Below are 11518 nucleotides of genomic sequence, written 5' to 3'. Positions count from 1 at the left end.
GTCTTTCTGAGTCACTTTGTGCAATCGCACCGTCGCACCCTTGATCTCCGCGCGGCCGTGAAACGGCCCTGAACAACACAGGAGAGACATGCACTTGTAACTTTTTAAAATTGCACAATTCTGACCGTTTTGTGCAATTATGAGTTTATATCTTGCCATTCTAACTTTTTTCATGCAATTACGAGTTAAAATCTTTTAATTCTGACCTTCTTGCACAATTGAGTTTACATTTGACAATCCCAACCTTTTTTTGGGCAATTACGATTTAAACTCGCAATTATGACCCTTTTTGCACAATTGCGAGTTTATATCTAATAATTCTGACCTTTTTTGCATAGTTGAGTTTATATTTGACAATTCTGACCTTTTTTGGGCAATTACGATTTAATCTCGCAATGATGATTTTTTTTGCAATTCTGACCCCATTTGCAAAATTGCGAGTTTATATCTGATTCTGACCTTTTTGCACAATTGAGTTTATATTTGATAATTCTGACCTTTTTTGGGCAATTACGATTTAATCTCGCAATGATGATTTTTTTTTTGTTGCAATTCTGACCCTATTTGCGCAATAGTGAGTTTATATCTCACAAATCTGACCTTTTTCGCACAATTTGCAAGTTTAAATCTCACAATTCTCTTTTCCATCGAAATTCTATTTTTTTCTATTCTTTTTTGCACAATTCTGACTTTTCTCAGAAGAATGAGATATAAACTTGCAGTTGCTAGTTATAAAGTCCAATCCTAAGGGGGGAAAATAATATTTTCTTGTTATTTTGAACTGGAGAAATCGTCACCTGCTCTGGGACTTGTAAGCGGTGTCTGAACTTTCCCAAATCGCACTGAACGTTTCATTTAGTTTGCACTCATGAATTATCATTTCTTGCAAAATAATAAAAACAAATAAACATTCAGTACATAAAACAATAATCTACTTTAGTACCTTTACTCCAGTAAAGTTGAAAAGGAGTATTTAATACTTTATTACTGGAGTGATATTTTATTAGGGTAACCACTTGATTTGTGTATTTCATCCACCACTGGCCAGATCCAAACGTCATGTGAGGTTTCTACAGGAAGTGAGCTGTTGGACTGACGCTCATGTCAGAATCAGACGCATAAATAGACTCATCTCTTTAACCTCCACTACAGTCATTTAAATTGTGTCACACAGAATCTGTGCACTTCCTGTTCTGATTAAAAGAGGGAATCTCACTGATTACAAGACAACAGTCAAACGTGCAATTATGAGAATAAAAAAAAAAAAAGATTTTCAGACTAAAATCGTGTTTGCCAGTGTTGTGGTTGCTATGCTATGCAGTTGCTGAGGTGATATAAGTGGTTGCTAGGGTGTTGCTATGTGGATGCTTGGTAGTTGGTTTTGATATGATGCTATGCAGTTGCTAAAATATTCTAAGTGTTATGGGGCTTAATATATGGTTGCTATGGTGTCCTGAGTGTTTACTATTGTGTTGCTATGCAGATGCTAGAGTGTCCTGAATGGTTGCTAGGGTGTTGCTATGTGGTTGCCATGTTGTTTTGAGTAGTTGCTAAGGTGTTGCTATGTGCTTTCTAAAGTGGTATGAGTGGGTTTTGATATGTTGCTATGTGGTTGCTAGAATACTGTAAGTGTTAAGAGCATTTATATATGGTTGCTATGGTGTGCTGAGTAGTTGCTATGGTGTTGCTATGTGGTTTCTGAAGTGGTACGGGTGGGTTTTGATGTTGCTTTGCAGCTGCTAGAATATTCTAAGGGCTAAGAGCATTAATATCTGGTTGCTGTGGTGTGCTAAATAGTTGCTGGGGTGTTATTACTGGTTGTTAGGGTGTTACTATGTGGTTCTAGAGATGGTATGAGTTGGTTTTCTACGGCAGAGCTATGTCTTGCCTTGCTTGCTAGGGTGTTGCTATGTGGTTCCTGAGGTGGTACGAGTGGGTCTTGATATGTTGCTATGCAGTTGCTAGAATATTCTAGGTATTAAGGGCATTAACAAATGGTTTCCATGATGTTTTGTGGTTGCCAGGGTGTTGCTATGTGGTTCCTAAAATTGTATCAGTGGGTTTAATATGTTGCTATGCAGTTGCAAGAATATTGTAAGTGTTAAGGGCATTAATATATGGTTGCTAGGGTGTTCTGTGTAGTTGATAGTGTGTTGCTATGTGGTTCCTGAGGTGGTATGACTGTGGTCTGCGGAGTAGTTGCTAGGGTGTTATGAGTGGTTGCTAGGGTGTTGCCATGTGGTTCCAGAGGTGGTATGGGTTTTTATATATTAGTTTGTGGTTGCTAGGATATTTTAGGTGTTTACTAGGACATTGCTATATGGTTGCTAGGGTGTTCTAAGCAGTGACTAACTTCATTTCTCATTTGATAGGTCACAAGCATTGGTTACCTATGAAACTGTTGTTAAAATAAACGAAGGACACATCCTTGTCAACCTTCTTCCACTCGATGCGAGGATTCTCGTCGTTTTCTGTCTTGAACTCACAGGAGAGCTCAGCGTCTGTGGAGAACAGCAGACGTGATGGAGTTACAGCACATCATTGTTTGTTTGTCTGACTGACTGATGTCTCCATGACGACGCAAACACACACACACTCACCCGAGAACTCACGCACTTCCACTCCAGGACTGCGGCTGGTGACGGTGACGGGGACGACAGCCGCGCCTGAAACAGAGAACACCACAGTGATGTGTGTATATAAACTGTAGTCAGTGTGTTGTCATGTGGTTTCTAAGGAGTTCTAGGCATTTACTAGATCACTAGGTGTTTGTGTGACCACATCTACAACGTTGCTATAACATTCTGGATAGTTGTTAGGATGTTACAATGTGGTTAGTAAAGTGTTATGACTGGGTTTTGATATGTTGCTATGGGGTTGCTAGGGAGTTCTAGGTGTTTGCTAAGACACTGAAATATAATTGCTATAATGTTCAGAGTTGTTGCTATGTGGTTGCTTACAGTGTTATGAGTGGGCTTAATATGTTGCAATGCGGTTGCTAGGGAGTTCTGGGAGTTTACCTGGACATATCTATATGGTTGCTATAGTGCTCCTTGTTGTTGCTATATGGTTGCTGAGGTGTTACAAGTGATTTTCAGCATGTTGCTATGAGGTGTTTTCTAGAGCATTTATACAGTATATGATTGCTATAGATTTTGAGGTGTTGCTATGCTATGTAGTTACTAGGATGTTATGAGTGAATTTTGATACGTTGTCATGTGGTTTCTAAGGAGTTCTAGGTGTTCACTAAGGCATATCTATACAGTTGCTATAGTGTTCTGGTTAGTTGCTAGGGTGTAACTATGCAGTTGCTAGGGTGTTATGATTGGGTTTTGATATGTTGCTAGATGGCTTCTAAAGTGTTCTAGATGTTTTCTATGTCACTGACGTACAGTTGTTAAGGTGTTCTGTGCTGTTGCTAAGGTGTTGCTATATGATTGTTGAGGTGTTCTAAATAGTTTTTAGCATGTTGCTATGAGGGTCTAGATGTTTTTGGGGCACAAATGCATGGTTGCTATAGTGCTCTGAGTTGTTGCTAGGGTGTTGTGGGTGTTTTTCTGTGCTCCTATGCAGTTGCTAGGGTGTTGCTATGTGGTTCCCGAGGTGGTATTCTGATATGTTGCTATGAGGTTGCTAGGATGCCTTAGGTGCTTGTAAATGCATTTCTACATTTCCATTACATTTAGTCATTTTGCAGACGCTTTTTTCCAAAGCGACTTACAACTGGGGGACACATAAAGAGATTCTTCTTAAAGAAGCAAACAGATACAGGAAGTGCTTGTAATACCAAATTTTAGGCATAAGTACAATCTAGAAAGGGAATGAATAAATAAAGGTAGAGCTTTTTTGCATTTGGCTCCCAAACTCTGGAATAGCCTTCCTGATAATGTTCGGGGTTCAGACACACTCTCTCTGTTTAAATCTAGATTAAAAACACATTTCTTTGGCCAAGCATTCAAATAATGCATCTCATAACAAGAGATGATATCAACCCCTCAGAGGACCTCAGATGATGCCAACCCTGAAACAACATACAGAACTACCAAAGTTTTATTGCATCATATAATAATTGCTGTTAATACTGTTCATCGTCTGTTTGATTACGTCTTTAATTGATTTTTCCGTACATTTCTGCCATATGCACATAAACTGACAGTCACCACTGATAAGCTACTATTAAATATTGTAGAAACTTAATTTTATTATTTTTTAATTAAAACATTGTTCAAATAAGTACACGCTAGAAAAAGAAGGAATAAATAAAGAGAAAGATGAAGATGATTTTAAAGATGAAGTCAAGTATCTTCGAAAGAGATGAGTTTTCAGCTGTCGCTTGATAATTGTCAGGGATTCAGCATTCCGGATAGAGGTGTGAAGATCATTCCACCAGCCAGGAACGATGAATGAGAATGTTCTGGAAAGTGATTTTGAGCCTCTGTGATGGTACAACGAGGAGTCACTCACTTGCGGATCTCAGACTTCTGGAGGGGATGTAGATTCGTAGTAGTGAGTGGAAGTAGAGGGGTGCTGAGCCTGTGGCTGTTCTATATGCAAGCATCAATGAACTTGAACTTGATGCGAGCCGCAACCGGTAGCCAGTGCAAGGAGATAAAGAGAAGTGTAACATGGGCTCTTTTGGGCTCGTTGAAGACCAGTCGTGCCGCTGCATTCTGAATCATTTGTAGAGGTTTGATTGTGCTTGATGGAAGTCCAGCCAGAAGAGCATTGCAGTAGTCTAGCCTAGAAATGACAAGGGCCTGGACAAGAAGTTGTGCAGCATGCTCTGTTAGAAAGGACCTGATCTTTCTGATGTTGTGCAATGCAGACCTGCAAGATCGAGCAGTCTTTGCAATGTGGTCTTTGAAGGTCAGCTGGTCATCAAAGGTTACACCAAGATTTCTGACCGAAGTTGATGGGGTAACTGTAGAAGAACCTAGCTGGATGGAGAAATCATACTGTAGAGTTGGAGTTGCAGGGAAGACAAGAAGCTCAGACTTTACCAGGTTGAGTTGTAGGTGATATTCTTTCATCCATGCTGAGATGTCCACCAGGCAGCCTGAGATCCGTGCAGCTACTGTTGGATCATCTGGTTGAAATGAAAGATAGAGCTGTGTGTCATCAGCATAGCAATGGTAGGAGAAGCCATGTGCCTGTATGATGGGACCCAGTGATGTTGTGTATATGGAGAAGAGGAGGGGTCCAAGAACGGATCCCTGAGGAACCCCAGTAACAAGCTGATGTGCTTTGGATACCTCCCCTCCCCATTCCACCCTGAAAGACCCACCAGTGAGATAGGATTCAAACCAGTGAAGTGGAATCCTTGTGATGCCCAGTGATGAGAGGACAGACAGGAGGATCTGATGATTGACAGTGTCAAAAGCAGCAGACAGATCCAGCAGAATAAGAACTGATGATTTGGAATCAGCTTTTGCAATCAACACGGCTTCCATGACTGACAGTAGCGCAGTCTCAATTAAATGGCCACTCCTGAAACCTGACTGGACTCAAACCTGTATGGTTCCTAGGGTGTTACTATGCCACATACAGTACCAACTGAAGAGTGAAACTCTCACTGTAGCGAATAACGCACAGCACTCTGGAGGCTCTAGGATTGTGTTTGCAGACTCCCAGTGGGATGAACAAGCACAATATGGGTTTCTAAACAGATATCATTCTGTAGTGAACAGAAACAAAGGTCGAGCTTCTGTTTGCCTGTGCATTTGCGGCTAAAGTTGGATTCTGATTTCCTTACAGGAAAAGGGATCAGGTGTGTCCCTTCCTGAATAACATAACAGTCATTGTTGGCCTTCCTGTTTTGGCACACGCATCGTTAGAATAAAACTAAGAGCAATAATGAAGAACACAAGCCACAGAGATCAAGTTCACGTCACGAGTGACCAACTAAAGCAGGTTTCCAGACCAGACGTGTGTTGTGATGACTTTTACAAGATCAGTTGCCAGCTTCCTCTTCTTTCTAATTAATATGAATCACTTTCAGATTGTTATTTTCCGGATAAATGAGTGTGTAATCCATTGTTAGAGCGAGTTGCTGATAATGACGTGTGGGGAAACTGAGCATCCAAAACAAAAAGCAATCGTTGTTTCCCAACAGATAATATCATTAAAAACAGGACTGTTGCTGATTACAGTGCTTTATTTGTCGTTGTTTTGTTGTTTAAAGGAAGCACCAATCAAAACACGAGATGGATCAGAATGTGACGGGGATCTAGGGATCATTTATGTATCCTGATGGTTTTAGTCTCAAGAAATCAGAAAAACCTCAAAACAAAAATGTTTTATCTTGTATTCTTTAAAGTATGTTAGATTGCCCTGAATATGATATGTGTGTTTATACTTCAAAATATAATGGTATTACCATGGTACATGTCCAAAAACGCTTGGTAAACAGCATGGTACTTACTGGTTAGTGTTGCGTCTTGCTGTTTTTGGCTTAAAAATTGTACTGTGGCAGTACCGTAGTAAAGCGATGGCGTCACATAGTAATACTATAGTACTTTAAAGTTTAAATTCATGTAAAAATGACATATACATGGATATTTTAAGAACATCATAGTAATGTAAATGCTACTTTTTAGTATGTTAGAGTACCTTTTTTTAATACTTTAATATGGTGATCATTCAGCATTACATTATAAACAATAAAACATGGTAATATCATTAAACTTTTTGGTTAGAGTTGCGTCTTGCTGTTTTTGCTTTACAAACGTACTGTGGCAGTATAGTACAGTGATGCTATCACAAGCTAATACTATAGCCTAGTACTTTAAAGTAAAAATTCATGTGCAAATGACATTTACACGGGTATTTTAAGAACTTCATGGTAGTGAAAACTCATGGTAGTTCAATGCTACTTTTTATGCACTGTAATGCTATATAGTACATAATGTAATAGTATTATTTCAATACTACATTAAAGTATTTTTTTTAGTTTAAATTTTAAGAAATTGATTATGTGCTTTTGTCATTTTTATTACTTATATATATACACACACATTTCACTTAGCTTACTTTTTTCAGATTTAGTTATTTTAGTACTTTAACTTATTTTATTTAATTCCACGACAACATTTGTATTTTTTTTTATTTAATATATATATATATATATATATATTTTTTTTTTTTTTTTTTTTTTTTTTTAATCTTTCATTTTAATTTTTGTTTAAACTAAGAAAGTGCTTTTGTGATTTTTAGGACTTTTTGTGTTTTTAAATATTTAATTTAGCTTAAATTTATTTTTATTTAAGCTTTAGTGATTTTAGCACTTATTTTATTTAATTCCAAAGCAACATTTGTAATTTTTTATATTTATTTCAATGAAATGACATCTGTTTTTTTAGTGTACATTAACAGCAGTGGTGTGTCTGGAAGGCTTCTGTCAGCACACGCGTGTTTTAATGCTCATGTCTCGGTTTAAACATCCATTAAATCACACAGAAGGAATGCTGATGTTCCTCCACATCTGTATTATTCCAGTTGTGGAGTATGAAACGAGATGGTTGGTGTCAGGACTATACATCATCATCTTATCAAACCTCACAAGCTGCTAGCGTCTCACTGCTCACCGTCTCGTCTTTTGTGTCTCACTGAAGAAACAAAGTCACACGGGTTTGGAAGGATATGAGTGAGAGGGAATAATGGCAGGGTCTGTATTTCTGGTCAGCAGAGATTTCTAGCTGCATCTTATCGGCGAGCTCGACCTTGTACCTGACGTCTTATCACCTTTTCCTCTGTCTGTGTTTCAGGAGGGATGGAGAGAGGCATTGTGTGCTGACGGGAATCAACGACGCACATGAAAACACTGTGTCCAGTCTGATAAGACGAGCTGACCACATCTGTCCCACACACACACACACACACACACACACACACACACACACACACTCGTCACTGCTTGTGTCCTGAGTCAGCACACCAATAACTAACGTAAGTGAGAAGAACGTAAGTATGAGAAGATTTAAACAAGTATTATCATACAGATACTCCGGCTGAATCATATTTCACCACAATAAACTACAACAACAAAAAATAAATTGCATAACAAAAGGAACAATGGATCATTTTTTATTAATTATAATGAGTAATAATAAATATAATTTTTAATTACTGTAGCATTTCGAGACATTTACTCTATTGCTGTAATATAGCCCTTAATTTTAAAATAAAAATATATAAATAAAATATTTTATATAATGCATTACATAATAAATATTATATTAATATTATTAAGAATTTCTTATTTTTCTCATTTGTAATACAGTTAGTCATACGGTAAGACTTTAATACAAGAATTTTAGCATAAATTATATATTATGCAAGAATTCACTTTCTTTCCAGTAAAAAAAAAAACATTATCTTTGCTTAAAATAAAATAAACATTAGCTGAAACAAAATAAAACACCGAATTTTGCAAAGATGTTGCACTAAATTACTAGAACTGAATTAAAAATAAATAAAAAAAAACACAAAAAAAAAAAAAACAAAAACTAAAAAAAATAAACAAAAAACAAAAAAAAAAACAAATAAAAATAAAAACAAAAACAAAAGTCAAAAAAAAAAAAGTCTCAATGAAATAAGGCAAGCACGTTCTTTAACTGGTTAAAATAAAGTGGTAATAAAGCTCATTTATTACATTTATTTATTAAAGCTTATTTATTAAAGCTCATAATAGAGATTTAATAAAGCTCATTCTGATTACAAATTAAAGAGATACATCTACAGAAACTACAACCACTCAGTTGTAAATGTTGTATGAATGCAGAATAAATAGAGGAAAAGCCCAGTGTTGAGTGATTGTCGTGTTGATGGGTCAGTGTTTGTGAGTTTGTGGAGCACAAGAGACCCCGACAGAACAAAGACCCTCTGTGTGTGTGTGTGTGTGTGTGTGTGTGTGTGTGTAACCCTGCCTGAAACAGCTGGTACAGACAACCCCACCCAAAACACACACACCCAGAATTACAGTGAAGCACAGCGTCAAACTCAGCCAGAATCAACAGATGCAGAAGCAGAGACACGCCGCACATCTGAAGCCTCACAAACACGCTCCGCATCACACGCATGACCACACAAACACGCATTCCTCACACCAGCACCGTATCTGCAGCTGCCCTCCTGGACACAGACCATGATGTTACAACAAAAACACTAATACTTAACACACATATTTATTTAAGAAAGAAAGAAAGAAAGAAAGAAAGAAAGAAAGAAAGAACGAACCGAGAACACCCGAAAGAAAGACAGAAAGAACACGAAGCAAAAAGAAAGAAAGAACAAAGAAAGAAAGAAGCGAAAGAAGAACGAAACAAAGGGAACGACAGCCAGACGAAAGAAGAAAAAGAAAACTAGAAAGAAAGAAGAAAAAGAAGAAAAGGAAAGAAATAAAAAAGAAAGAAAGAAAAAAAGAAAGAAGAAGAAAGACAGAACGAAAGAAAGAACGAAAAGTAAAGAAGAGAAAGAAACGAAAGAAAGAAAGAAAAGTAAATTGTAAAAACAAATAAGTTGACCAACATTTCTGTTTAATTTAGTTTAACTTGATCTACCAAAATAACTACAATTGTCAATGAAATAAAAATGAAGAAAAACTATATAAATATATTTTTTAAAAGAAGCAAAAATGACAACAAAATTATTAAAAACCTGAACTGAAATTAAAATGAAAAATATTAAAATAAAATTTCTAAATATTTCAATGACACTAAAAGTAACAGTGATCTACAGGTTTCCCAAAACTCCTAAAAGAAGAAGAAAAATATTTATTATGGAAAAATCCAATACACACACACACACACACACACATATATATATATTATGAATTTTCAATACAAAATTTCGAAGCTTTGGAAGGAAGGAAGGATTTTTCTTTTTTTCCCTCGGATTTCCTTTAGTTTTGGAACCTTAAATATACACACACACACGCACACATATATATATACACACACACACACACACACACATATATATATACACACACACACACACACACATATATATATACATATATATATATATATATATATATATATATTATGAATTTTCAATACAAAATTTCGATGCTTTGGAAGGAAGGAAGGAAGGAAGGATTTTTCTTTTTTTCCCTCGGATATCCTTTAGTTTTGGAACCTTAAATTTAACTAAATGTTGGAAATCTCAGACGAATAAAACATTTTTAAAAACCAAGTGACAAAAAAATGGTTATACATACTGGAACTTGGTAACTTAATAAACAAGTTCCACTAGCAGAGTTAGTTACACCGAGCAGGTCACTAGTTATGGTTATGATAATATTCTCAGCTCATCTTGATTACTTCAGATAATGAGATATTACTTAAAAACTTAAAATCAGAGCAGCTAAATCACTACTGTTTTAATTAATTATACTTAATATCATTGATTCAAATCTAAACTCGCATGTTATTAACTGAACAACAACTTTAAGAGTTTAAACTGATCACTTTAACAAAGTACTGTGCTGATAACAGAGTGGATCTACTTTTATAGATGCATCAAGGTAACGAATGCCTGCTTTAGTTAAAAGTAGATCAAAGTTTGTGTTTGAGCCATTGATCTATATATATGTTCTATATTATAGATATATAATAATATATAATATTATTATTATAATATATAATATAATATATAATAATATATAAAGCGTCTGCAAAATGACTAAATGTAAATTATAGATCAGTGGTTTGATCCTCACAAATAGAACATTTTTGCACGTGTACAGATGATTTATGGAGTATTTAACTGACACACAGAGGCACTTACTGAGAGCATCTAATCTGATTCTGTAAAGGAGATCATGAGACTTTAAGAAGATCAGATGGAACAAAGCACTTACTCTGAATTAAAATCAGCAAAGCCACGGACACAAACATCTCATCCGCAAAACCGACGAGCTTTCCAAAAGAATCACTCCGCGAACCAAGCTCCAGTACACGCGTGTTTGTTCACAGAATCTGAACCGGGTTTGATTCGCGCAAAATCACCGACTGCTGTGTGTGTGTGTGTGTGTGTGTGTGTGTATGTGTGTGTGTGTGTGTGGGCGGGAACAACACTTATTACACACGCACACACACACACTTGTTCTATTACACTATATTGTAATTTTTATATAAAAACGACTGTTGAAAGTAGTGCAAGGGAATTATTTCAGTCCATTTTTACACCATAAAAAAAAAAAAATAGTCCTTATAAAAAATATAGTTCCGGCACTCAAATCTGATTGGATGAGCCAATTTTTGTTCTCACACCTGTGACCGCACTTCAGTGTATTAATGCGCCACTTTGCTTGGCAACCATATCACTCTATATTCTGACTAATTAACTATATCAGGCTACTTGGCGGTAGAAAATTTGTTGATGTTAGATCATTTATAATTGAATGATAATCAAATCTAAATTCTGACTGGATGATGCACTGATTGAAGCCTTCTGTATTAAAGCACGACGTTGCCTGGCAACCATAAACAGCATAGAGTTCACTAACGAACTATTT

The 11518-nt window shown here is 36.3% G+C and overlaps 1 protein-coding gene across 3 annotated transcripts in view; it reads right to left on the bottom strand.

Annotated features, from left to right (window-relative positions):
• The window catches only part of LOC109050834 (junctional adhesion molecule 2A-like), a 27293-nt gene extending 16257 nt beyond the window's left edge, over nucleotides 1-11036 (bottom strand). For 2 of the 3 annotated variants that reach the window (XR_006153761.1, XR_006153760.1), the window contains exons 1-4: nucleotides 10862-11036; nucleotides 2601-2666; nucleotides 2391-2501; nucleotides 1-68 (exon numbers count right to left, since the gene is read on the bottom strand). The exon at nucleotides 1-68 is cut by the window's left edge and continues 82 nt beyond it. Coding sequence is in view for 1 of the 3 variants with exons in the window: in XM_042717052.1 (XP_042572986.1) it covers nucleotides 1-68; nucleotides 2391-2501; nucleotides 2601-2666; nucleotides 10862-10898 (282 nt within the window). In the remaining 2 variants the exon portion in view is untranslated. The remainder of the gene's footprint in view (nucleotides 69-2390; nucleotides 2502-2600; nucleotides 2667-10861) is intronic. The other variant, XM_042717052.1, reaches the window with a different exon arrangement.
• Between the last annotated feature and the right edge of the window lie 482 nt (nucleotides 11037-11518).

The sequence above is a fragment of the Cyprinus carpio genome, chromosome B1, assembly GCF_018340385.1.
Source record: "Cyprinus carpio isolate SPL01 chromosome B1, ASM1834038v1, whole genome shotgun sequence".
In the NCBI taxonomy this organism is placed as follows: domain Eukaryota; kingdom Metazoa; phylum Chordata; class Actinopteri; order Cypriniformes; family Cyprinidae; genus Cyprinus; species Cyprinus carpio.
This window is presented reverse-complemented; position numbering and strand designations above follow the sequence as displayed.